Raw genomic sequence first — 26,444 nt, forward strand, 5'->3', positions numbered from 1 at the left:
GTAGTTGCAACTGTCAAAGGTGGAGTGGATACGCGCATGACCCAACACACATTACTGTAATACTGTACACGGCCGCCGAGATAATATCCGTATAAAAAACCGAAATAATCCCGAGGTAAGGAACCGAGGACTGTACCAAAACCGACTGAGGTTTGGCGTTTCTGCTCATTTTCCTTCGCTTCGTTTCCTTTTACTCTAACCAAGTGTTTCGCTGCCGTCGAAATTACTGCACTAAATTTATTTTTGTGCCTCCCTTTAGTTCCAGCCAGCGCAAGGATTTTTTTTTACTCCTCCTTCGTAATAAAGTCGCCATTTTGCTTCACTGCCTATATAAACCATCCCGTATTCTAATATTTTTCCTCAAGGATTCGAGGACCTACCTATTTTTCCTGGCTATTTCTTATATTTCTGGAGTGTTTAACGAGAAGACAGGGGTTGAAGAAGTGCCTCGTGGTATAGCCTACATATTAATGCAGGGAAGGAGGGGGGGCAAGGCAAAACGAAACTGGGAATGAGGTGAAAGTATCCAGGATTTCTTTTTATGTACAGACTTAAATGTAATTTCTCTTCTCCTCCCCTGCTCCGGTTTTTCTTCCACCTCGTCGTCGTCCACAGAGTGGGGAGACTGGACCACCGTGACGACTGTCCACTTCATTTCTGGCTCCCCAACCTCAGTGTGACCGCTCGTTGACGAACAGCAGGTGTGATTGCCATGTAACACAACATTGGTGGAAAAACGCCCACTTCGGTGTCTGTCTCCTGACCCCCTCCTCCTCCCTCACGTGGGTGACCCGGGGCCACCCGGCCCCTAGAGCTGGGTGACTGCCCGACCCTTCAGGTAGGTGTGGCCGACTCTTTATTTTTACTTTGAAACATAAATAGTCAGTGTTGAAAGTAACTGTACATGTACTCAAGTGCTGTACTTAACTACAGTTCTGAGGTACTTTACTTGAGTATTTCCATTGTATGTTACTTTGTACTTCTACTCCACTGCAATTCAGAGGTAAATATTATACTTTGGCTTTGACATTTATGTGATTTTGCAGAGTTGGATTAATTATGTGAAATATAGTGAACACTTACATAAGACTATAGTTACCCTGCAGTATAAAAAGTAATTAAAACTAGCTGCACCCTTACAAGCTTTAATAACACCTAAATGCATCAATAACTATGATCAAAACATATAATATATATTATCCTCAAATTGGCCAATCTGCATAATTACTGCTACTTTTAAGTATGTTTTGATGCTAGTAGTTTTGTACTTTTACTTGAGTAACATTTTGAATACAGGACTATTGTAAGAGAGTGTACACTGTGCTATTTCTACTTAATTATTACTGAATTACAAGATCTGAGTACTTCCTCCACCTCTGTAAATAGGCAACACGGTAACCTTGTTGTAGTTGACACACAAAGCATGGCAGTGTGCCACGTGCAGAGCTAAAATACTTATTTCCAGGTTGGTTTGTCAGCAGATTGTGAGAGGAGAGTGGGTGTCCCAGGTTTTGTTGTGTCTAGCTAGATGTAGTATGGGAATGTAGGACTGTCGTTTACTTGTAGAAATAATCTTTCATCAAAACACCAGCTGCAATGTTATTTAAAAACATGCAAAACAAAAAAAGTGTTATTTTCCAAAGACTTATTTTATGAATGCCACATTTGTCACATAGGAAACCAGAATATGTGTTGTACAAAAAGTACAGAGGTCAGTATTGAAACTCTAAATTAAATATGACAAACGTATATATTCTCTATTGATAATTGAGCGTTCTATATTCTTGTGTACTTATCTCTCTCACCACCACATTTGTTTATTTTAAGAAGTTGAATGCTCTTCTGTAGTTCTCTTCACACTCTTGACACGTCAGGCAGGAACAGGAAGGTGTCTACTATCGGTGTGTGCAATATTTCTGCAACTTGACTTGAACAGCAAGCTCACCAAATCTAATGAAGTTAAATTGATTACCTACTTCTAATAAAGTGAGCATATTGTCACTGTGACGGATGAGCCATCATCACTTCATGTACATTGAGCGTGTAAACAGACACTGAGTGGCCCCCACTGAGTGACCCTTTGTGTGCTGTTGTAAATTATTAGGAGAGTGACAAGAATGTGTGTTAGGAGGAAGCATGCTGGATCATAATCAGTCCCACTTAGCATAATTAGCAATTGTCAGCCTTTATCCATTATACTGTCCCATGCTGGTACTGAAAGAGGGTTCAGTACACAAAACCCAAAACTGACATGAAGGCTTATTATGGCTGATGGGGGCATTACGTTTTTAATGGATTGGCAGATGATGCCGTGTAATCTATCTAGCAGTTCACAAATGAAGAATAGCTCTCACTTACAGCAGACATAACTGAACTTTGCTTTTTTACCATGTGACTTAATCAAGAGAGGCATCACTTGTTTTCCTAATAAAGAAAGAAACCAGGAAAGTATTATTGAACCCCCGGTCCCCCCCTTTGGCTCACCTTTTGTCTAATGGGCAGAGCATGGAGTTAGTGTGTAAGTAAGAGTATTGATTTTGAAATGAAACATGGAAGGTCACACCCTCATTACCACTGCAGATGATGTGTGAGCCTCCACTCAGATAACCTTCAGTCCAATCACTCCGATGGACGACCTAAAGAAAGTGCATTGTAGAACAAGGGGACAGTATCAAGGGGGGGGGGGGGGGGGGCACTCATAATAATGTTCTTACAAGCAATAGAACGAAAAAGCATCCAAATATCGCCTCTAGCTATCACTCTCTCATGTGTGTTTTTGTACCCTCTCAACTACCTATGCAGGCATGGAGAGCCCAAGTGGCCACAGGCTTGGGAAGCTGTCCTCACCAGGGCTGCCAAGGGGCCGGACCCCCAAGCATGGACATCCCCAGGAGCCTGTCAGAACTGTGCCAGGCCCTGAAAACAACAACAAACACAGTGAGTGACGAGCCGCCACACTTAGTTGAATGGAAACACTGTGTGGACTTTAGATCTATGGATTTTCTTCAAACATTGTTTTAAATGTGGGACCTGGATACACGCAAATGTGAGGGTTGCAATTGTATTCTTGCTAATGGTTCTCTATATTCTAATAGCTTTAATTTGTAGGACTATTGTAATTGTGTTGTGGCGTATAATAGCTCCATGCTGGCTATTCAGGGCTGCAGTTTAGTTTCTTGAGGATTTGATCAACCTACCACACTAATAATCGTCTCTGTGGCTTTTTTGAATGGAGTATATTTTCAATGGTCCCTCAGCCTCTATGTAATTGTACCCCTCCCACCACATAAGGGCCTGAAAACGACACAATCTTCCTTTAGACTGCCCTACAGTGAGAAAACCATACAAATAAGCACTGCCAAGCACTGACATTAGTGAAACCCTAAGCCATCTGGATGGAGATGGAAGATTTTTGGAATGAGAGTGCCAAGCTGAGGAATTAAGTTTCAATCCAATAACCAGCAGATCATCATGACTTTGTTAATAAAGTGAGGCAGAGTAGGAAAACTGGAGCTGCTCTAATATGACCCAGTTGTTTTGGTTGCTACAAAATAGCCCCTCATTCCTAGACACACGCAGCCCCATCGCTGGCCTAGACAATTTGTTTCCTTTCCATATTAATATTCAGCCCTGTAGGCTGGATTTGCATGCCTGTGTGGGTGCGTGCATGTACGTGTGCTTGCTGTGGACAATAATACAAAGCTTATTTTCAGGACAGAACTGTGAGGGCACGAGAGGATTTGGCATATATATTTTTTTGAAGCCGTGTATTAAAGCATTTTAATGTATATTTTTATCGGTTTTGGTCTTTTGATACTTAGCAGTCTTCAACATGCTCACAGTATGGGCCCTAACTTTTTATTGTATATAAGCTGCCGGCCGTGGTGTTTTTGCTTTTGAAGAACTGATTGTAGCAGAACAGTGTATTTGAGTGACATGTTTTTCACAGCAGCCTCTCAGAGTGTTATGTTTTATAGACTTTTCACGCTTTATTACTCAATAAACAAGACGTGTTTATAAATCAGTCGGTGCGAAGTTGGTAGTGAGCGCTGATCGTTTCCAGACTGAAGGCTAAAAATGAAAGAAGCACACTTGGCTGAGGTTCAGTAATGAGTACCGCTGATGGTTATGGGTGCGTGCATGTGTGTGTGTTTGTGCGTGGTGTGTGTTCAGATGATGCTTTCACATGTAATGGTCCTGGTCTTTACGGGACTTTTTCTGGTAACCTAAGACAACCGCTGCGTTTCATTTTCTCTTTCCACAGTTGATGTGATTTGACTCATTAAAGTAGAGCTACTAAAAGCAACCAGTACAGTAATTATATCAGTGGATGTGATAGTGTACGTCTGTGCTAAATACAGCTTCCAGCACTATTTGATTGAACAAGATAAACATCTACTTGCCACTTGGTTGTGGTTGAAAAATGGTCTCGTTTGGCTGCAAAGCCGCTCTTATCTGGAACATTACCAGGGATTTCCCTAGCCTTTGGAGAGGCTTACTTGGTAACCATGCCAGTGGAGTTTTATGTGATTTTGAGGTTTGAAGATTCTCTAAAAAGATCCAGCAACCTTTAGGGGAATCACAAGGCCAATGGGACTCATGCAATAGTGACATGCAACAACAGGAATTGATTCAGACACAAATCAGCGCATAAGAAGTACATTAGGAGTCTTACATTTTCATCTAAAGAATGCACTCAATAACTGTGGCATTTAGTATTCCCTATCCACCAAACCAGAGCAGCTGTGTGTTATGATTCCACAGGGGTAGTAAACGCTGAAAAGATATTCATTGATTTTGATGGGACTTCTCAAGCAAAACACAAACTCTGCCTACATCTTAGTCTGTTTTCAAACAACAAGCCATCTTTTCAAACCTAGCCTCCTTTGCTCATTACTCATAAGTGTAGGTCATGAGCATTTGTAATGTTAATGATGAGGAGAAACGCTACAGTGCTTATCATATGGAGCCTGGAGCTAGCTTGACTGTCCCAGGGGAACTGTGATTCTCAGTTTGGAGAAACAAAGGCATCAATATCTGAGCTTTTCTGTGGAGCTTTTTCAGTGTCCATTGCACACGGTGTGCCCTTCAGATAACCAGGTACCGTATTATCTGCCCTCCTCCTGCTGCTCGGCTTTCATTTCTCATTACATGTCTCTGGAAAGTTTGAACTTTTCCACCTTGTTGAAAAATAAATCTCTCATGATAATCAATAAACGTCCTATTCGGAAACTTTGCATGATGTAACAATAAAGAAATCCTGAATGTCTGGAATGTTTTCTTTGTGCTATAGTGGTTTCTTGAAATCCCTCTCTGATTTTAAGCATGGATACAAAGACAACTGCACATCGGGGTTTGTGTGCTTTCCTAGAGTGGTGCGGTGGAGCTGTCACCTTGCCACACCAGACAACTTGCAGGAGAGGATGTGGTCCTTGAGGGTGACTTGCTCTGCCTTTGTTTCTCTCTTTTCGCTCTTGCTCTCACATTCCTTTCACATTAGCATCTTATTAGAGCCCTAGTTTTGTCATTTTTTCTCCACCAGCGGTCTAAGCTGTTAAACAACCCGTAGTGAAAGTATTTGAACAAAAATAACGCTGCTCTGCCAAATGCTCTCAGCAAGCCCTAAAATTAGGCGCCTTTCTGCAAACATTATTGCATAATTGAGTTGAGAATAAGCTTGTGTGTGTGTGTGCGTGTGTGTTTGTCGACTTACCCTCCTTCTTCTTCGATCGAGAGCAGTGCAGAACCTGATCCTTTGACACAATGTCCACTGAGCAGGCCATGCGTTCATGAGTTGTTAAGAGCTGTCTCATTCAGTCTGGTCTGCATAGGTTTCTATGCTTGTGGCTATGTGTTGATGTTAATTGTGATAGTTTGTGCCGTTTTTTGTTTATGTTTACATGTCTGCATGTGTGTGCAGAGTAATGAGTGTTCTCAAGTGACAGTCCAGTAACTGCAGGACCTTCATTTCAGGCCCACAGACACCATCAGCTGACCTTGCATATTTGCCTCAGCAGCAATGTCTCGCTCTCCCTCTCCACCTATTACCGCTCCCTCTCGATCGTCCCAATCTCTATGCATAACTGTAACTCCTTTCCATTGTATCCTTTCTCAAACCCCTCATCCTTCTCTCGTCTCATTTATTAGGGAGTTTAATCACCAGCACTATCCCGGCCACCTTATATCTGTTCCGTTCCGTTCCTGCGTCCGCGAGTCCCACACTTACTATCCCCATTGCCCATCCTCAAGCTTCTCACATTTTGTATTTCTTATATTTTGTAGTTCTCGCCTGCTGATGCTTTGACTTTAGGAAAATGGTGAAATACCAAACGACGCCATCGATAAAGAGCTATAGATTTGAGAATGTTTGTTTTGGGATGAAATTGAATTCTGGTGCTTTTCTCAGCCTGATGCTGCATCTCGTTCTGAAGAGAGTCCTTTGTCATCTTTGTCACACCTTTATTTGGCAGGCTTGAGGGTGGCATATGAGAAGGAGTACATGGAAATGGGAGAGGAGAGAGATTGAGTTGGTGAGTCACTGTCCATAAGGAGGGCACTGCAAACAGTCTGGAGCAGGCATTGTCTGTCTGGCATGTATATACTATATGCGCTATTGCATAAACACATGCCTCTTCTCAGTGTGTAAACCACAACACTTTTCAGTGCAGAAAAGTCCACTATGCTCTTTTGTCCACTCAGAACTACTAGATTTGAGTTGTTTTAATCTCCGTTTTGTCAATTCACGTGTCGGCATCATCCTGCAGGAATTCTGTTGTGCTTGGATGTCACTAAACATACTTTGGGCCAGCGGCCAAATGGGCATCAGGCGATAGATTAGCTTTCCAATAATAGGCATGCCGCTGATGTGGAAGGCTGTGCAGAAATCAATGCAGGTCTGAAGAGGCTGTTGAGGTGCTGTGAGTCACCAGATTATGTAGCAGTAGCAGGAATCCCAAGCCCAAGCTCTTTTCTTTTATTTGGCTTCTTACAGTGTGGTTTAGTGGTGTTAGTAAACGGAAGTCTACCACAGGTCTCTGCGGTGTTTCCTGGATTCCCAGTGATTCCCTGTACAGAAGTTCAGACCACTGTGTGCAGTGAGCATTGTTTTCTTATGGCTCTCACAGTTCTTAGACTGGGTGCTTATTCCGAGTTATTTAGCAAAAGGATCTATCACTTCCAGTCTGCTTATCACTTAATCATGAAGTTACACACATTTTGAAATGGGCTAAACCATGAATACATGATGCCCAAAACAAATAGATATGTCAAAGCCCTCACATGTACAATCAAAACATTCTTAACTTTGTATTCCTTATGTAGCAATCAAATAGTATACAATGCACATTCATGCTTGTATTATTCTTTATTCATGTTACAATCTGTCAACCTGATTGTCAACCCATATTTGTGTTATTCTATGTTGGTCCATTCTTTATACTTGGCATCTATTGAATGGCTGTGATGGCAGAGGTATGCCTCCTCTGGTCCTGAAAAAAACATTAAAGAACTCTACAAAATGGGAGGATTCAAATGGAATTTAAATTAGGAAATATAATATATATATGAATGACTGTTTATACTGAGGAAATCTTTGGTCAATTATGGCCCAAAAGTGATCATAACCCACAGAACCACTTAATGTCATAGAAATAAAGACATAGATGTGTATCAAGTAATATGATAATAACTCAAAGGATATTCTTCACAATCAAATCCAAGCAGATTGTATTAATTTAGATGCAATTAGAATTAGTGTAATGGCAACACAAAACTGTTTCTTTGTGTTTTAAAAAAGAAGTTCACAAATGAGTCTAACCATGTCTGTGTGTGATTGTGACATCAACAAGCATATCCGTGTTAGAGATTAGCATATATACTGAGTTATACAGAAAGAGAGAGAGAGAGAGAGAGAGGGAGGACAGGAAGGACAGGAAGAGAGAGAGAGAGAAAAAAACAAAGACAGAGAGTGAGAGTCAGACTCAGTGAGAGAGTCTGGTTTTCTTTCAGTCCGGCAGCGCCTGCGTCGCAACACTCCTTCTACTTACTCACTGTCTGGAACCAGGCCCGACTGGGAGGGAATTATGGGGACGTCTGCAAAGAGAGGTCCGTATAACATGGGAAGGTGCTGTGTGTGTGTGTGTGTGTGTGTGTGTGTGCGGTGTGTGTGTGCGTGCGTGCATGTGTGTGTGTGTGTGTGTGTGTGTGCGGTGTGTGTGCGTGCGTGCATGTGTGTGTGTGTGTGAGAATTTAAGGAAATTAGGCTACATTAAAAAAAACAGTTTACAAAATAGTGTGTGTGTGTGTGTGTGTGTGTGTGTGTGTGTGTGTGTGTGTGTGTGTGTGTGTGTGTGTGTGTGTGTGTGTGTGTGTGTGTGTGTGTGTGTGTGTGTGTGTGTGTGTGTGTGTGTGTGTGTGTGTGTGTGTGTGTGTGTGTGTGTGTGTGTGTGTGTGTGTGTGTGTGTGTGTGTGTGTGTGTGTGTGTGTGTGGTGTGTGTGTGTGTGTGTGTGTGTGTGTGTGTGTGTGTGTGTGTGTGTGTGTGTGTGTGTGTGTGTGTGTGTGTGTGTGTGTGTGTGTGTGTGTGTGTGTGTGTGTGTGAGAAAGGGCTGACGTGCAGAGGGGAACGTTTTGAAGAGCTAAGTAAACACTCCATTGATAAACTTTAAAGTAATAATGTAGAAGAGGCAGTAAAGTCCAGCGTTTGCATTCACTGTGAACCAGGATACACACTTTAAAGAGACAGCTTCGCCATCCACTGTCTGCCCAGGTATCCATTTCTCTATTGTCCATTGAGATTGAGTGTACTGTGTGTCTTTCCATGCGGTTGTGTCTGTTGTGAGTGGTGTTTTTATTTGTGTGTGTTGTCTTTCTCCAAACTACACTATGTATAAACCCCACTGTGCAGACACAGACAAAGGTTCCTGTGTGAGTGTTTGTCGAGGAAAACAAATGACTGTTCTTCTGTGTGCGCACCCGTGTGTGTGTTTGTAGGTAATGTGTGCACCCTTGCACTCAGGGGGAGTTGTTGCCGGCGTAGCTAGGAGAACGCAGAGGTTATTTGAGATCATTAGGCAGCTGCCAGCACTCCTGGGTCCTGGATCCTTCTCTTCTCTTCTTCTTCTCTGCTGTCAGGCTTAGGCAGTGTGGAGCAACAGTTGCAGACAGCTGGGAGCGAGTCATCGTCTGACATTAGTTGAACAGCTGTTTTATCCCCGTGGCCCGAGCCTAAGAACCGGGTTTTAGATTTGACACAATGGCCCCGCTTTGTTTCATACCAAGACAATGGTTGTGATTGCTCAGCACCAGAGTGTTCTACCCATACTCAAGCAGAGCGAAGTAAAAGATACTGAAGAAATGTTTGCATGTTTTCCCCCAGGATAGGTTGAAATTTTAATTTTTGCAGTTAAGTTTTCACCCCCACGTGCGCAGCTTTTGCTCTTTTTTATTAGTTTTGCTTGCTTCACTGAAAGAAACGAAACATTGACTTTAATTAAATGTATTATGTCAACAAATTCCACATAACTGTATTTGGTTAGTTGAAAGCAATATTATTAAGTTGAACCTAATTTTCTTTATTTAAACTCAATGTTATTGCTTTCAACTAACCCAATACAGTTAAAGGAAATCTGTTGACATAATACATTTAATTAAAGTCAACGTTTTTTCACTGTGGAATAAGGTCTCTGGTAGTGGTAACTCAGACAAGTGGATCCTATTCCCATAGCAACAAGAACATATCTTTCCCAAGAGCAGCATTCATTAATTATGCATTTCTTTTACAAGACCTTTATTTTACAAGACAGGAATTAGAATGCATGCTCAATTTCCTCCTCAGCACAAGAGCTGCATCACCTCCCCAGCTGCTACCCAGACAGCTAATAGAGAAATGCTTTGTCGCCCTGAGAATATTAATACACTCATATCTATGCACACACAACACACACACTGGTAATGGTTTTGTGTAGTTGTTTGTGTGTATCAGTGTGTGCTTTTATGCATTTGTTTGCACCTTGTGTTATTGTATACCTTGTGAACTATTCCCAAACACAGCCAGCAATGCTGTGCTGCTTCTCATTCAATCTTATTTACACTTGCATTACTTTCTTTCTACCTTATTACTGTGAGCCTGAAGTAAAAGATTACATATAATCCGTCAGCCTGCGTTGGTGTCTGTGCTTGAGCGGGAAACAAAAAGAAGACAAATGAGGGGAAAAAGAGAAAGTTGACATTGTGTAATAAAACTGAGGGAAAAAGGAGGGGGAAGGTCTAACAGGTTATGACCGGATTGTCCTTTTTATACACATTAACATCACTGACAGAGATATTTTTTGCCAAATGCTAAAATGCCTAAACCATTTTTATAATCCCAGTAGGCACACAGAGTGCTCTGACACAAATGAGCGGCACCAGGCATGTGTGCGTCCTGTCGCTGCTTGTCAATGAGTTTGCAGGGGAAGGCAGTTGGCAGTTTCTCAGCGTGGCGAAGTAAAACCGATCCAAATCCATGCCATACATTTGCTGCATTCCACCTCACAACAAAGCACTATCATATCTTCTTCAATAGTTTCCCTTTGAACATTTTCTACATCTGAAATGACTGAATAGGCTGTAGCAGCTGTCTCCTGCTCGCCTTGTTTCTGCTGCCGCTCTCCGGTCCTCCCAGATCAATGCAAAGGAGTCGAGAGCACATGTAAAGATGTATTCATTCTGAAGTGCAGAGCCTCAGCGTCTACCTGCTGCCCTGTCATTCAGTATTCTGCTTGGTCAGAAGAAGAAGGCATCTGCCTCTGCAATTCTCTCCTGTCTCCCTCAGCATCCTAGACATCCCCACCCCCACCTGCTCTCCCTTATGCATACTCTCCTCCTCAGCTCTCTCCATCTTCCCTCCCTCTCTCAAGTGTAGCACTGTACAGAGGAAATAGAGAGCAGAGGTGTAATTGTAGCGGAGAAGAGAGCAGTAATGAGCCAGTGCACCGCCTGTCCTCCAAAGTTCACATGGAGAAGGATTTTGGAAGGGTGTGTGGAGGAAAAAGGAAGTGAGAAAGCTAGACATGAAGTGAGAAAAGAGGGGGAAGCGTCAGGATGAGAAATGGAGGGAGGGAGCAACGGGGAGCAGAGAGAGAGAGAGAGCTGAGGCAGTCGGTCTGCTGTGTGCTGTGTCAGGTTCACACAGGCACTAGCGATTTATAGCTGATCTATTTGGCTGAACAGAAGGCCTTTACCCGCACTGCCATCTTTCCCACACATTAACACACACACATGCGCTCTCTTGATGACAATCATTGGGAAAATCCTAACACTTCTCCATAGTTTCGCCTTGGTTAACTTGACTTATAACATTCACACTGTACATCATATATTTATATTTAATTGAATATTCCATTCCATGCACACTCTATGTAAATAATAACCTGCTTGTATTGTGTTAACAGAAAATTGGCACTTCAATAGTGTTTTTATTTGTCAGATTTTTTATCTACACGGTCATCTGTATATTTTTCTTACTCTGCTGGTTCATTTCTATTTCTATTTTGAGATGTTTCTATTTTAGAATTGTTACTCTTTTAATTTGTTATTATGTGCAATGCCTTGTTTTGTTTTATGCTGCTGCAACACAAATGTTTCCCAAATTGGGATTAATAAAGCACATCGTATCTTATCTTATCTGAACACTTCTCAATGTCCAAGCTATATATATTTGCTTTCACCAATTGTGTCTTTAGTAAGTTTGAATATCGGAGATTCAGGGATTTTGGAGGACTGTATTTGTGGACAGATGTCAAGAACATATTTAGAAGTGCTAATATAATTGTATAAATTAATATTTCCTTGCCATGCATATAAAGCACTGGCAGTATTCCATGTTAACTCAGAGATTCTTCTCTCATTTCACCCGGTCCAGTGTGTGATGAACCAGCAGAGGGGAAGAGGAAAGGTCGCCCGAAAGCAGAAGTGCAGGAACTGAGAAGCATCCCTGTGAGTATCTCTCTTTGAACCGAGTGGGTGTTTGAAGTGGGCTTCATTTTGTCCTGCACAGAGTAGGCAGCTCCCCATGAATATGCACGATGTACAGTAGAGTATAGCGATAATCCTTGCATGTATTGAACTCTCTCCCCCCTGAGCAGGCCCATATGATAGTACAATGGAAGGAAGAGTTTAAGCGCCGCTCCAGGGTTAAGTGTCCGTGTTCAGGCTGCTGGTTAGAGTTTCCCAGCATCTATGGCGTCAAGTACCACTATCAACGCTGCCAGGGGGTGAGTCACTAACCTCTGTTCTTTCCTCTTATGCGGCTATCGCTACCATATGCTTCAGAGAAGTCTTAAACAGTAGACTAGAGTAAAAACATTGAAGAAAAACATCAAAGGGGGCCATGACAGTCTGTGATAAGTTGAATCAGAGTTTAAACTTCCAATGAACAATACTCACACCTTCAATATTTAATGATTATTGACAGTGCATGGTTGTTTCAAGAGCCTTTGATAACTGAATGCTTCCAGAAACAGCTACCCACTCTCAGTGTATCGCGTAGGGAGGGAGCTCACTGTAAATCCCCCCCCTCCTCATGTCTGTGTTTGTACCAGGCCACCGTAGCAGAGAAGCTGAGTCACGGCTGTCCTTACTGTGAGGCAGTGTTTGCCACAAAGGTGCGCCTGCAGAAGCACAAGCTGTGGAACCACCCAGACAGGGTTAGTATGGAGGCCAAGGACGAGCAGACCAAGCTTCAAAAAACCCTCGTGAAGGCCAACACCAAGAAAAGGTGACTGGGATTTACAGCTTAAAGGTCACCTTTTATGCAAAATCCACTTGTTCATGTCTTTTCTACATCAACACGTGTCTCCTCTGTGTAAAGAGATTCTGAAAGTTTCAGGAAAAAAGATTCTCTCTCTTTTTGTCCTGATCCATTTCTATAAAAGAACCTGTCTGAAAATGAGCTGATCAGATTTTGGACACTTTATGATGTCATAACGATGTTTTGGCTTGTGTAACCATTAGCCAATAACCAACCAAGGTGACACCCCCCCCACCTTATCACCTGAATCTCCTCCTAGAGCACCTTTGTGTTCTTTTTAACCAAATATCTCTCAGAGGGGCGTGGGGAGTGGCTCCTTATTTTCATCTAAAGTAACAGACAGAGAATCAGCACTTTTGAAACAGGGCTGAAACAGAGAGGATTATGGGATGCTACAATGATCGGTTTGGTATTTAGAGCCAAATACTTCAGAGACATGTCTTGTATATATCTGAGACCTATAATATATTGATGAAAAACAGTATAATAGTGGACCTTTAAATTCCCCACCCACTGTGACCCACGTAATGGTGTTTGTAACGTCATAAACATCATACTCACTGCCCAAAACTGTCCTCCCTCTGTCAATTCAGGCCCATGGAGAACAGTCCACCCTCTCCGATGTTCTTCAAAGTGAAAAAGACCCACGAGGTGTCCACGCCCTCTCAGAACGGGGAGCTGGCCCACCAGAAGAGTGAGAGGAAACAGCACAGCCACAGCCAGCCTTCCCAGCAGATCCACCAGCCAGTCCAGCCTCAGTCCCAGCAGTCCCACAGCACGTCTTCCGAAGCCGAGGGTAGCGAGAGCGAAGGGGACAGCCTTCCCGCTTCTTTCCCCGACGAGGACCCAGAGCGAATGAGGCACAGTAAGATTTTCAACATATATTTCGTCTCGTTCCACCATGTTCTCCTTTAATGCTTGTATGTGTTTGACTATTCTTTGTTCTGTGTTTTTCTTTTGAGCTAGGACGGAAGCAGAAAACGCCTAAGAAATTCACTGGAGAGCAGCCTTCAATATCTGGGACATTTGGATTGAAAGGTAAATACCAGATCATTCTCTCACTGCTCCCTGTGGCTGACAGTACATTTTCTATTGAATACTTTTCTCAAAAAAAAATAAAAAAGGCTTGTCCAGTAATCTCCTGTGGTTGTGAACATAATAAGTGAGTTAACAAAGTTCTGAAGAAGACTTGGCTGATTCATCATTGATTACTGACAATACAACAGCAGGCCACAGGTTGATGACTCACTGATTATTGGAAACCATGGGAGAACAGATATGAGGTATAAGGATTGTGGTTTGTAGCCTCATTCAAAAGAACTCAACATCGTATGATTGAAGTTATTTTGAATGCTTCCTGTGGTTTCTGATCAATGGTGCTGGTCTTTCCACAGAGCTATGTTGCAACTGTAGAGGTGTTTCCATCCCACTACATGAATCAGTGACTCACACACCCATCACACATCACATAGACACAGCTTTCCAGTATTTCTCTGCTTTTCTGTCTCATTCATATGCTGAAAATGTTCAGTGACTCATATAGCATACACGGAGCAGTAAAGTACTTATCAAACAATCCATCCGCAGTGTGCAGGAATCAATGCTTTCTCTTGCTTCCTTTTCAAACTGATTTTCCCTGTTTCAAAACGACATCCTTTCTTTTCAGTTTATTCCCCCTTCTAAAAATGTTTTTATATTCAGTATCCACTTTCTTTATGTCAGCATTTCTCTTAGTCCGCATTGTCCTTCATCTATCCATTCTGCGTGTATCTCACATTTTACCTTAAATCATTTCAATGGAAGTTTTGATTTCTACAGTGTGTGTGTGTGTATGTGTGTGTTTTGTAGGCATGACTAAGGTGGAGGAGAAGCTGAAGGCGGGCCGTGTGAAGAAATCAGAGGGGAGTGGGTTCAGTGAGGAGCCCCAGAGAAGACCTACTTCAAGTCAGTCGTCCAAGAAAGACCCAGCTACAACCAGCTCTGGTGAACAACTTCAGAAAATATATTATTATCCCACTGATACAACTAAAATGTAGCTTGTGACAAGAAGACAACAACCTTTTTTTTTGTTTGGGTTTGTGGAAATCGTCTCATAAGCGATTATTTCTATATTATCACATGCTAAAACAAGCATAGAATCAAACATAGGGAATGAGTACACAAATGGAAATGCAATACCCACGAGACAAAGTACCAGCTATATGTGATCAGCTATCTGACAGAGACTTCCTGTTTCTAAGGTGCTGACACCCAATGGCAGCGAGCAATCCACGACCGAGGTGAAGTGGTGTGTCCCACCTGCTCCATCGTCACCAGGAAAACAGTCCACGGCCTCAAGAAACACATGGAGATCTGTCAGAAGGTCAGTGGGTCACAAAGCTGTCAATCAGCCTGGGAGCTGTGATAACTTCTGATAGAGCTCGCTGTGAATCTGAAAAAAATGATATCCTATCAGACAAGTTAATACCTTCACTGCATTTACTCTTAGAGGAGCGTGTCTACTGAAAATGTCAAACCAGACATAAATGCCTTAAATATCAAACCGTCATAATACCTGCTGAATGTGGTGGCGGTGCAGTTGGAAATAAATCTTACATTTGTACAGTTCCTGTGTAAATCAGGATCCAGTAACATGTGACACTATGCAATACACATGATGTGCTAATCTATGGCAGCCAATTTGCATAAAGCCTCAGTGAAATCAATGTCTTATATAGATTAAAAACAGTTTAGATATTTTCCTTAACCGCGTTAGTAAGTATGAAATAAAGCTCTCTCAACCCAAAACTGTCATTTCCACTTTGGATTATAACTTTGAGTGCGCCGTTATAAGATACCCCTCCCTGAGGTCTCCATTGAGTCTAGGGAGCCTTTACAGTAATGATATTGATTTGAAAGCTGTTGAAATAACATCGGGCAGTATCTCAGTCCAGTAATCTCAACCATGTTTCCCATGTAATATCCTTTACTCATCTGCTCTCCTATGAAAGCTAATATCAGTTGAAATGGGTCGAGGGAGAAGAAACAGTGCACTTCTGCGGTTTGTTTGTTTGCACTGAATGGTGGTCTATAGCAATTATAAACGAGAATGGTGGAAATAAGGATTAAGTTCATCCAAGTACATTATATTGAGTTTTACTGAAGACAAACCAACCTCTCCGGGCCCTCAGAGAGACGTGTTCACACAGCCACTTTAATGGCTCCTTGGCCCACTGGCCCGTGTGACTCCATTAAAGTGACAGTCTGTCGTAAAGCAGTGACAGAATCACCACATTACAGCTGGGTCACTCACCATAAAAACAACTCTGTCTCCAAATCAATACTGAGGCCAGGAGAGTCATCTACGAAAAGGAACACTTGGTGTAAAATTGGCTTTTTTAGTCCCAAAAGTTGCATTTGTCTTGACCAAAAATGTCATGCCTCTATTAAGTTACAGATATAATGTCTTGCTATACTGATAGAGCATAGCCTGTAATAGTGGGTAACTTGTTATTTGATCCTGTGTACTTGTTATTTGGCCTTTACCCCCCCGCAGCTCCAGGATGCTCTGAAGTGCCAGCAGTGCCACAAACAGTTCAGGTCCAAGGCCGGCCTCAACTACCACACCATGGCTGAACACAGCACCAAGGTACAGAGCGCTCAGAGAGCTAATGTTTCACCGCTGTCACACTGACCCACTAAACGAGTTGTTAGTTATTAGACACTACAGCAAAGCACTACACACATTCAGGAGGCGACACACTTACACTTGTGACTCTCGCATGGAAATCCACCGTACGCTACAGCTAGTGTCACTTTTCACCGTGTCTAGTGAAGGGTGTCTTGCTTTTTGATTCACACAAAAAAAAGCCTGTTTCTCCCATGAGTTATATTACATTTCTCTGGTGCGTATTCATTGTGGGTTCTAAGCCCCGTCTCTAAAAATCTCATCTTGAGGTTTGTAAACGATCAAACATTTGAACTGTTCATGTTGATCGCCCTTGAAGTGCTCACGTTTCTGTCTGCAGCTTTCTTAACTCTGACAGCAGAGAGCTTCATTAAGACATTATCATGACGCTCCTGCATTAGAGCGATGGCGCTGCTATGAAGTTTGCTAAATTATTCAACACTGCCTTGTTCGGAAAAGTCCATGAAAGATTAATGAATGTACGTGCACCAAACCTTCTACCACATGTGTTTGTGTTTTTGTGTGGTAACGCTTTCCAATAGTTTATGATAATTGGGCATATGCATGTATGTGTAAGGGGCTTTGTCTGTGTATGTTTATCATTTGAATAGTGAAGATAGATGACTGCACCATGTTTGACATCATCATTTGTCTTCAGTCTGGACCTTTGGTGGCTGTTTACCTTCTTGGCGGCATTCCAACTGAGAAAAAGCTAATCTCTCAGTGTGTAAAAACTAAGCTATCCTCAGGTACTCTTCCTCAGCAGACTTCCCAGCAACATTTCTCATATTAGGTTATTAAAAACGTTTGTGACAAGCTGTGCCGTCTGTGATTGTGCTCCAGACTCAAGTAGCTGCTGATTAGAGAAGGCTTTCATCATTAGCAGGTTTCACTTGTGTCATTCTCTTGACAAGAACTTTTTAAACAGCAGTTCATTCAAAAGCAAAAACCTAGAAGAATCAGACGCACATCATCTTAAAACATATCCCTCTTAGAATCTAGGTGGAATTGTTTACTTTGTTTTCCAGTAGGATGTATGCTGTCCTACTGTGACGTATGAGCAATGTGTTTGGGCTCATGTTTGCGAGCAAGTTAGGCATTGTATTTATATATAAAGTATATTATTAAAAGCATTTAAATGTATGAAGAAGACAGTTATTTTGAGTTTTTTTATTGGTGTAGAGACATTTATTTGTGTGGCCACAGTACACATGCTTGGTGAGATATGCTTTTGAGAACATAAAATGTGTGTTATTCCTGTAAATACAATAAGATATTGTATTTTCCAGTGTTCCAATCAATTGCTACAGCATCATTATATCGGTAAATCAATGTGTTTATGTACTGGGCACTGTAAACAAATACCTTACTGAATTATCTTTGCTTGTTTTCATTGACTAAGTCTCTCTCTTTGTATCGTTTCTTTGAAAAGCAGATTTACTTCAACCTTGTATAAGCTTTGTTATGATTTGATTTGGCGTTTGCACTCTCCCTGGCTCCAATGCGTTGTCAGTGTAGTCACGTGGCACAGCCCAAGTGCAGTGTGGGAAAAATACAGCGAGCACAGGGGTCACCTTTTGAGTTTGACCTTGCAGTTTCTGCCCTGATCCCACCGCCTCTTCTTTCACTCATCTTTGCTCTTTTGCTGTCTCTGATGGAGGCATTAAGAATACATGCTGATGTAGTTTGATGTGCTCTCCTCCTGCCAGTGTAAATCAATGGCTGAGCTGGTGTCTGTTCTCTTACCTCCAGGCATGAGCTGTATTTATTTGAAGTGTTGAAGTACTCTGGCAATATCTCCTTTCCTTCTTACCCTTCCAGAAAGCTTAGGTTGTGTCTCAGTCATGTCAGTGCTTTCTTTGTGTGTCGACATGTAAGAAAACACATGAAGTCCGCTCCACTGGGACTCCTCACTAAGGCCAGACTCTCCACAGTCCTCTGCACTTGCTGCTTTCTTCTCCCTGGCAGCTCTGCCATCTGTTGTTCTGGTCTTGGCTGGGGTTTGGCACCAGCCGACACTCGGGTGAAAACACGAGTTTGACAGTTGTCATAAACATGCCTTGAGTAACAGCTTCACCACGAAACCATTTAATGATCCTGGCACAGTGAGAACAACCCGAGATGGAAAACACACAATTCTCCTCACAATTTTGTTCAAAGTCAGGAGGGATGGGGAAGTGTTGTGGTGCGACACGCTTATGCGGCGTTGTGTTTGTTCCCCCGCAGCCCTCGGGGAGCGAAGGCCAGACGGGCGACGAGCTTGAGGAGAGAGAAAGGCTGCGCCGAGTGCTCAAACAGATGGGACGAATCAAGTGTCCTAGTGAGGTATGCGCTACGTCTTTCTTCCTGTGTCCCTTTCTCTTTTCCTTTCTCCCGTTCCTTTCTACTCTTGCTTTCTTGTGTCCTTCATTTCTATTTGTCCAACTTTCCTATCTTTCATGTCACATCTTCCTCTCTCCTCGTCTGCCAGTTTCGATTTTCGTTCTCCCTTTTCCTCAGGCTCTTCTTTTTGTGTCTGCCTCCTCTTACCTCTCTCTCTCCCTTTTCCTTTATGCCTTGTTCTTGACATGTTGCCCAAAACCACATCAACACTCTGCTTCCCATTACTCACACTACAGTGCAAAAAGCAGAGAGAAAGAACTGCAAAAAATAGACTCTCTACTGTGACATGTTCTCACACACAGAAAAATGAGCAGTTTCCTCCTGTTTTTCGTTCAACAGTAAAGACAAAATATTGACTTATTGCAGTAATATTGTTACATTTCAGTAAAAGTACACGTTATTATGCTTAAGCAGTTTCTTAATTACTGTAATGTGTGTTTTCATTCTGTCCTCATTTCTGTTACTGGCCTCACACAATCACACAAACACTATTTTGTGCAAACTCACACACATGTATACAGGGCTGCTCAGCCCACTTTTCCAGCCTGATGGGCTACCAGTACCACCAGAAACGTTGTGGAAGCGAGTTCTCTGACGATCAGAAGCCTGTGTTTCTGTGCCAGCACTGTGGAAAAACCTACCGCTCCAAGGCTGGCAGAGACTACCATGTGCGCACCGATCACTCCTCAACCATTACCACCACCACCACGACAGCCACCACCAACAATAACGGCAAGGACTTTATCACTGACACCAACAACAACACCGGGAAAGATAAGGTAAGATCATCATGGAAGCCTTTTTCCCAATGTTTACAAGCATTTTTACTAGTTAGTCATAACTAGCAACAGTTTCCCCATTTTCCACTCAAAGAGGTGTCCTACTGCTTCCCCAGGTTGTCTCTGAGGAGTCTCCATCATTAGGCCACAAGGAGCCAAGTCCACTTGAGAAAGCACCATCGGGCCACTCTAAGGAGAAGGAAAGAGAAGCCAGGGAAAAGGACAGGGAAAAGGAGAAGGCGAGGGAGCAAGTCAAAGAAAAGGTAGCACAGACTGCGAGCCAGGGGGATGACTTCGACCGGACGCCCAGTGGCAGAGTGAGGCGCCGCTCTGCTCAGGTGGCCGTGTTCCACCTGCAGGAGATAGCAGAGGACGAGCTGGCCAAAGACTGGGGCACCAAGCGCCGCATCAAGGACGACCTGGTGCCTGACAGCAAGAGGGTGAGGACACACCAGACATTCCCAGCAATTAACCAGACATTCCCAGCACACATAAACATATGCTCTCACACTTAACACACCTGCAAATGTACAGATATGGTGCAGCAATGTGAACTGCTAGAAGACACAACTATCATCACACACAGCAACACAAACAGGGTTAAACACACATCAAACCCAACACTGTCATTAAAATGTTCCTCAAAGACACCAGATTTAAGTGGTCAAATAAAGCAAAAAAAGATGTCACTGCGTATTTGTTTTTAAACACTTTAAAATTGTTAACATGCATACTGATACAGATGTTCTCTTTTATGTGTAGTTAAATTACACCCGTCCTGGCCTCCCAAACTTCAGCCAAGAGCTATTAGAGACCTGGAAGAACCAAGTCAAGGAGAAGGGCTTCATCTGCTGTCCCAATGAGGTAAGAACAAGTACTGCTTCACAGTCATCTGTCATTATGTATAGAAAGATACTAACTGTATTAGGAACAAACAAAACGCTGTGTTTATTTCTGTTTTGTCTCAGAACTGTGAAGCTGTCTATTCCAGTGTATCGGGACTAAAAGCTCACCTTGCCAACTGCAGCCAGGTATAAACACTCACCTGGAGCAAAGCCACAAACCTGATTTCATTTACCTCTGTAGTTATTCTAGTAGATATTAGAATACACACACAGAGTTTCCACATCATTTTAACAGATGGTTCATGTTGTAAATATACGGTTTTTTTTATATTTAAAAGGAGGTTACAGACGTTGCCTTTTTTATTGCTCTATTGTTTTTGTATTGCAGGGAGGTGGAGAACTGGGAAAGTACACCTGTCTGATCTGTCAGAAGGAGTTTAGCTCAGAGAGTGGTGTGAAGTACCATATCAGCAAGACACACTCACAGGTGGGTCCTTCTCAGTGTATACTTCACAGACTTATATATTATTTAGTATGACTTAAAGTACTCTCTTATAGGCAGAACTTTCATGTCTGTTAACGTACAGGGAAAACAGTCACGGAGGTTGGTATTTATATCTTGTGAAGAAGGTGTTACTGTATGCATATCATGTGAAAACAGGTTCTAAACTTGTATGGACAAGTTTATATAGCGATATTGAGAAAACGTCAATAAAACTCCAAACTGACCAAGTATTTTCTGACAGATAAATATATTTTGTAGATACAAAATAGCAACAGACGCTCATATTACTGTATAGAGACATGTTTTGCGGCACCACTCACTACAGTATAAATGTTACACAGTTATACACATGCTTCTGACAGTGTGTTTATGGCTTTAGAACTGGTTTCGTGCAGCAGTCAGTCAGGTGGTCTCTACTACCAAGAGTAAAGCGCCAGAGGACAATGGGATCAAGGCTGAGGTGAGGAACGGTGCCACGGCTGGTAAGAAGAGGGGCCGCAAGCCCAAAGAGCGCCCCCCCGTGGTTGCACTTCTCCAAACAAAAACTGAAGCACCTACTATTTCTCAAAACTCAACCCCTGCTGTGACCCCTTCACAGTCCCCATCCCCGCTCCCCGACCCATCGGACAGTGCTGCCCCAGGCCAAAACAGACAGCCCCTCCCCTCCAGCGCCAGACGAAGCAAACCGTAAAGGCTGTTATTGTCAGAGTAGCTCTGCTTTTGTCCCCCCAGGAGCCAGAGAGGAGTCTCGCTGTAAATGTTGTGCCAGGAAGCTAAGAGACCTTTCTAACTCCACAAGGACTTGGCACTGAGAAGAAAGTAAAATCAACCCTTAAGAAGTAAAACATTTAGTACAGACTTTTTGAAATCCCAGCGTAAATGTGTCTACTGTTATAAACGATGCTCATGTAACAGTGGGGTTTTAATTCTCCATTCCACTTTTGTCTCCTTTTGAATACACATATTTCAGTTTCTGTACTCACAGCAGGGGTGTCAGTAGTATTTCAAGATAAAATCCTGACTACTACATGGTTAGCATTTTCTAAACAGAGGTAGTATTCCAAACAGAGGCAGAGTAATTCTCACTACAATATCAATGTTGTGTTTGAGAGGTTTTAAAAAGGATATTCTATTAGCATGGTGAAGTCATTTAATGATAGCTAGTGTTTTCACATTTTTTCCACAGATATACTGTACTGTGTACATAAACAATATCTATATCTATATATCTATATACTCAAAGCAATGATGCCATCTGTCATTCTAAAGCCTGACACGTCCAAGTAGATCATGAGCAGTCAGAATCTTTTGCAGTGTGTGCTGTAGTGCAATGTTGCTTTTACATTTGTTTTTTCCTTTCTTGTTTCTTCGTTTTTTTTTTACTTTTTATTATTCAAGTAAGCAAATGTCTCATAAGCTAAAATATTGGTCAGTTGTTTATCGTTTCACTTCAGTGATATTTACTTTTTGTTTTATCTGATTTTCGGACATTATGGTGAAAGGTATCTGCTTAGACGACCATAATTAGGTGATCATTTCTATACTTCTTTTACACTGAAATTAATTAGCAGAATAACCCAAAAAAGTGATTGTTTGAGATTTTCCATTAGAAACTTATATGTTAATAATTAATATGGCATTGTTTAATCGATTTTAAACAAAAAAAAACTTGAATCATATGTCTAAAATAGGACTGGCAAAGCTTAATGATGGACAGAGGGAGGAACTTTGTGTGAAGCTTGTTGCACCATTGCAGCACAATCAAATGATGTGACACCATTTTAAAGGAGGCCATATTTTGGCTACTGCTTTAGCTTGAATCAAAGAGCTGAGGAGAGAATACAAATATCTTTTATAGAGGTTGAGGGAAATAATCTTTTATTAAACAGAAAAATTTGCAAATGAAGATTCACTTTTAATGATGTATATGAATTAGTTCCTGGATGCTCAAAGTTATTGCCTTGCACTTTAACCCTTAAACCCCTCTCGCTCCCGTCTTGTATTTTTGCACTCCAGGAGTATTCAACCTTAACCTAGTGGCTCTCAGGCACAGGAGCGGGGATATTTAACTCTTATGAAAAAGCTACAGAAAACTACATTTGTCTTTACATGGGTAATAAGCAGCATGGTTAACTCTTTCTAGATAGAATCTGTAATCTAACACAACCGTATAATTATAACTCACAACACAAAGCCATAACAGGTCATGGCTGCTTTACCGATTAAAGTTAGTTTAGTTTAAGATTAAAACAATTATTATTATTAAATACAAAATGTGTGCAATCAAAGAATATTTTCACTGTAACATCTCTAAAGTTAATACTTGAATCCACAGTTTTATTAAAGATTTGAACAAATTAAAACTCCATATATATGTGATTTATATTTGGAGTTTGTGTCCATACAAATAATGCTTGTTAAAAAAAGACAGATTGTAAATCTATTTTATATTCTCTTGTGTGTATAACCCATATAGCAATCTGATAGCTTTGGATACAGTTGTGATGTGGGGATATTCTGGTAAGATAACAAGGGTGCTTTACTTGCCACTCTACCTTAAGGACCTAAACTCAGTAAGTCCACTCATCCATCCTGCCACTCTCTCCTCACTGGCAAGTCATCAGAATGTTGCACCAACAAATGTCAATGTCATCATTTAAATGGAGGATGTCAGCAGAACATTTTCAAGAAACATTGAATTTGAAATAAATGTGTCCCAGGTGGTGTCATCCCTACGCCGTGACCTTTTATATTGTAAAGCAAATATAGGAGCTGAATTCCTCCACGATTAATCAGCTGATGGAGTTTGTTCAGGTGGGGATGATTATGCATGTGTCCGTCTCTGGTAATGGGATGGACCTTTATCTTCTATCCAGGTTCAGCAGACGGAGAGGATAAGTTAGACAAGCACTGATGGGTCTTTGGACCTTTTCGATATGAGTTATCCTGACCTTGTGTGTGAGCGTGTGTGTGTGAGCGTGTGTGTGTGTTTGTACAAAACAGTTAGCACCTTTGTAATGACTGGATGTCAGAAATGGTAACACTTTTTGTTGAGTTTAATGCTGTGGCACAGAATCAGTTCATCAGCTGCTTGTTACTCGTGTCATTAATGACGTCACATTGACTGTGTTTACCTGACAAGCTTTGGTGTTGCAATATGATAGTTAGGCACTGCTTTTAACAGTGGGTATTTTATATTTTATCTCACCCTTTACTATCTGTCTTCCTATGATGTGGAAAACACATATCTATCCCGCAGTGTAAGCTAACTGCAACATCTTTAGATAGTACAGCAATACACCATATTTAGCTGGTTTTGTTGGCTTGCTGATATTTTGATATTGATGTGTCTTCTCAAAAATGTATGGCTTTTTCACTTCCCCTACTTTTATTTCTTTGCTTTTTAAATATTATTAACTCTCAAAAAAAAGGGTGAAAAGATTTGTAGACCACAAAGAACATTGTAAGCCCATGTGTCGGCATACACTGTTATTTTATCCATTTTGATGATGCACATAAATTGATCTTTTTCAGTACACATTGACAAACACATTGAGCGAGTCCTTTACTTGTTATCTATTCAATATGGGACAACAAGGCATATGTATGTGTGTTTGTTTCTGTATTTAGTGCACTTACTATACCATGAAATAGGCTTGAAATAGGAGTGTTGTTGGAGCTTTCTAGTTACCCTGACTGTGTGTGGTGTGACTTTTGTACCTGGGAAAACAGCAGGCTCAAGTGTCTTCCCTTTGTCAGCAATGTTATTTCAAAACCAAGGTTAATCCCTAGACATCCCATTAGAAAGCCTGAGAATTGTACCCTTTTATTTTGACAACTCTCGTTTGTTTCTATACAATACAACCTTCTTCAAAAGCAGGAAAAGGCATCCGCGCCTGTTGTCAGGGCCATTGTGACAAAACTGTTGAGAGTTTTAAGAGATGTTGTAGCTTATAAATGGTTATGATATAAAGGTAACAAGTGAAATGAGACTAATGATGTATTAAAGATTTCCATATCTGAAATTGAGCTGTATAGATCCTAACATAGGAGGCATCAACACCTCCTTTGAGTCTGAACTGTTAACATTTTTCTCCCAAACTTGTTGTATTACCTGTGCATTAATATCCCTCGACTGATTAATAAAGGTTTGTTGACTAAATTGTGTGTAAACTGTGTCAACTTGTATTTAAATTAAGCTGTCAACATCTAACTATAGTTGTTTTAGTTTACCTTAATTTCTCACAGTGATAATTTTGAGAAATCAACCACTTAAGGGCAACCTAAAGTGCCATGAATAAACCTACCTTTTTATTTGGTACATGAAAAAAACCTAAAATAATGTAATTAGCTGTAGCTAGCTAGTTTGCGGTTATAGATAAGTCATGCAGAGCAATGTAGGTAGCAGACATGATTGCCAAGGACTCATCAGTAACAGTTGGACTATCATCAATATTGGAAAAAATGTAATGACTTTTTTAATACTAATTCTATGTAAGATATTACTTTATTGTGTATTTTTAGATATCTTTCTTTATCAAACAGAAATGTATTCTCGCCTTAGGTGTCATGAACACCCTGTATAAGACCAATGTGCTAAAAGGAAAATATACACATAATTTAATAATAAAGCTCATAGTCAGGCCAACAGGTGTTTAAAGGTTTGAGTTATTTCACAATTTCATAAAAGTGTGAAGTCATAGAAATATTTTTTTTAATGTTTATGATAATTATGATATAGCAGCACTGAATCACACAAAAGTTAATACAATATGCCCATGTATTTTGTAAAATACAGCACAATGATAACAGTCTGTATCAGGCGCGTCGCCTGGCAAGCCCCGGATGTTTTTTCTTTAGCCCCAGACAATTCTCCCTCAATAATGTAATACATTAACCGTGCTTTACCTGAACCTCATCATGACACTAGAGAGGACGGCAGGATTGTAATTTCCCGTGTTCAGTGAATGCAACAGAGGCAAGACACCAGACCAATCACCAGAGAGTTGCATGGAAATAAACGTGTCTTATTGGCTGACAGGTCCTGTGACAATGTTTAAACTGTCAGTCGGACTCGGAGTTTTTGAAGATGGACATAAGAAAATGTTTTCTTAAAAAAGACGACAATTCTCAAGTGATGGCTCACACAACAACCCCAGAGCCACCACTTGCGCCAGGTAAACAAGGTATGTAAATGTCAGTAAACTTCCAAGTTATGCAAATTATAAATTGTAAATAAGTCATCTGTATGTCAAATATGTCTTATATGTCTTAAATGATATGATGAATTGGAAATGGGGGACCCTGATGTAAACAAGACGAAAGTCTTTCTCTGGTCTGCATCCCCTTAACAATTGTATGTTTTGAGCTGTACTGTACTGTACCCAATATACAAGCTGTTAATAAACTTTTCAATCAATCAATCAATCATGCGAACATGTAAGCAAAGCATAAATTACAGCTACGTTGTTGACGTTA

The 26,444-nt window shown here is 41.3% G+C and overlaps 1 protein-coding gene across 8 annotated transcripts; it reads left to right on the top strand.

Moving 5' to 3' along the window:
* On the top strand, positions 1-25,128 carry znf512b (zinc finger protein 512B). 8 transcript variants are annotated; one of them, XM_034126399.1, is made up of 18 exons: positions 1-150; positions 616-838; positions 2,803-2,937; positions 11,901-11,974; positions 12,124-12,252; positions 12,580-12,755; positions 13,382-13,653; positions 13,749-13,826; positions 14,637-14,771; positions 15,029-15,150; positions 16,324-16,416; positions 18,682-18,780; positions 19,359-19,616; positions 19,733-20,056; positions 20,379-20,480; positions 20,585-20,647; positions 20,850-20,948; positions 21,346-25,128. In XM_034126399.1, exons 3-18 carry the CDS (start codon positions 2,805-2,807, stop codon positions 21,655-21,657), a joined length of 2,469 nt encoding a protein of 822 aa, XP_033982290.1. In that variant the 5' UTR covers positions 1-150; positions 616-838; positions 2,803-2,804; the 3' UTR covers positions 21,658-25,128. The 8 variants fall into 8 exon arrangements, with proteins under 8 accessions (XP_033982290.1, XP_033982288.1, XP_033982295.1 ...); XM_034126397.1 differs by having other exon boundaries at positions 1-115; XM_034126402.1 differs by having other exon boundaries at positions 2-115; positions 19,461-19,616.
* The last annotated feature ends 1,316 nt before the right edge of the window (positions 25,129-26,444 follow it).

This window comes from Trematomus bernacchii, unplaced genomic scaffold (genome assembly GCF_902827165.1).
Source record: "Trematomus bernacchii unplaced genomic scaffold, fTreBer1.1, whole genome shotgun sequence".
Lineage (NCBI taxonomy): Eukaryota > Metazoa > Chordata > Actinopteri > Perciformes > Nototheniidae > Trematomus > Trematomus bernacchii.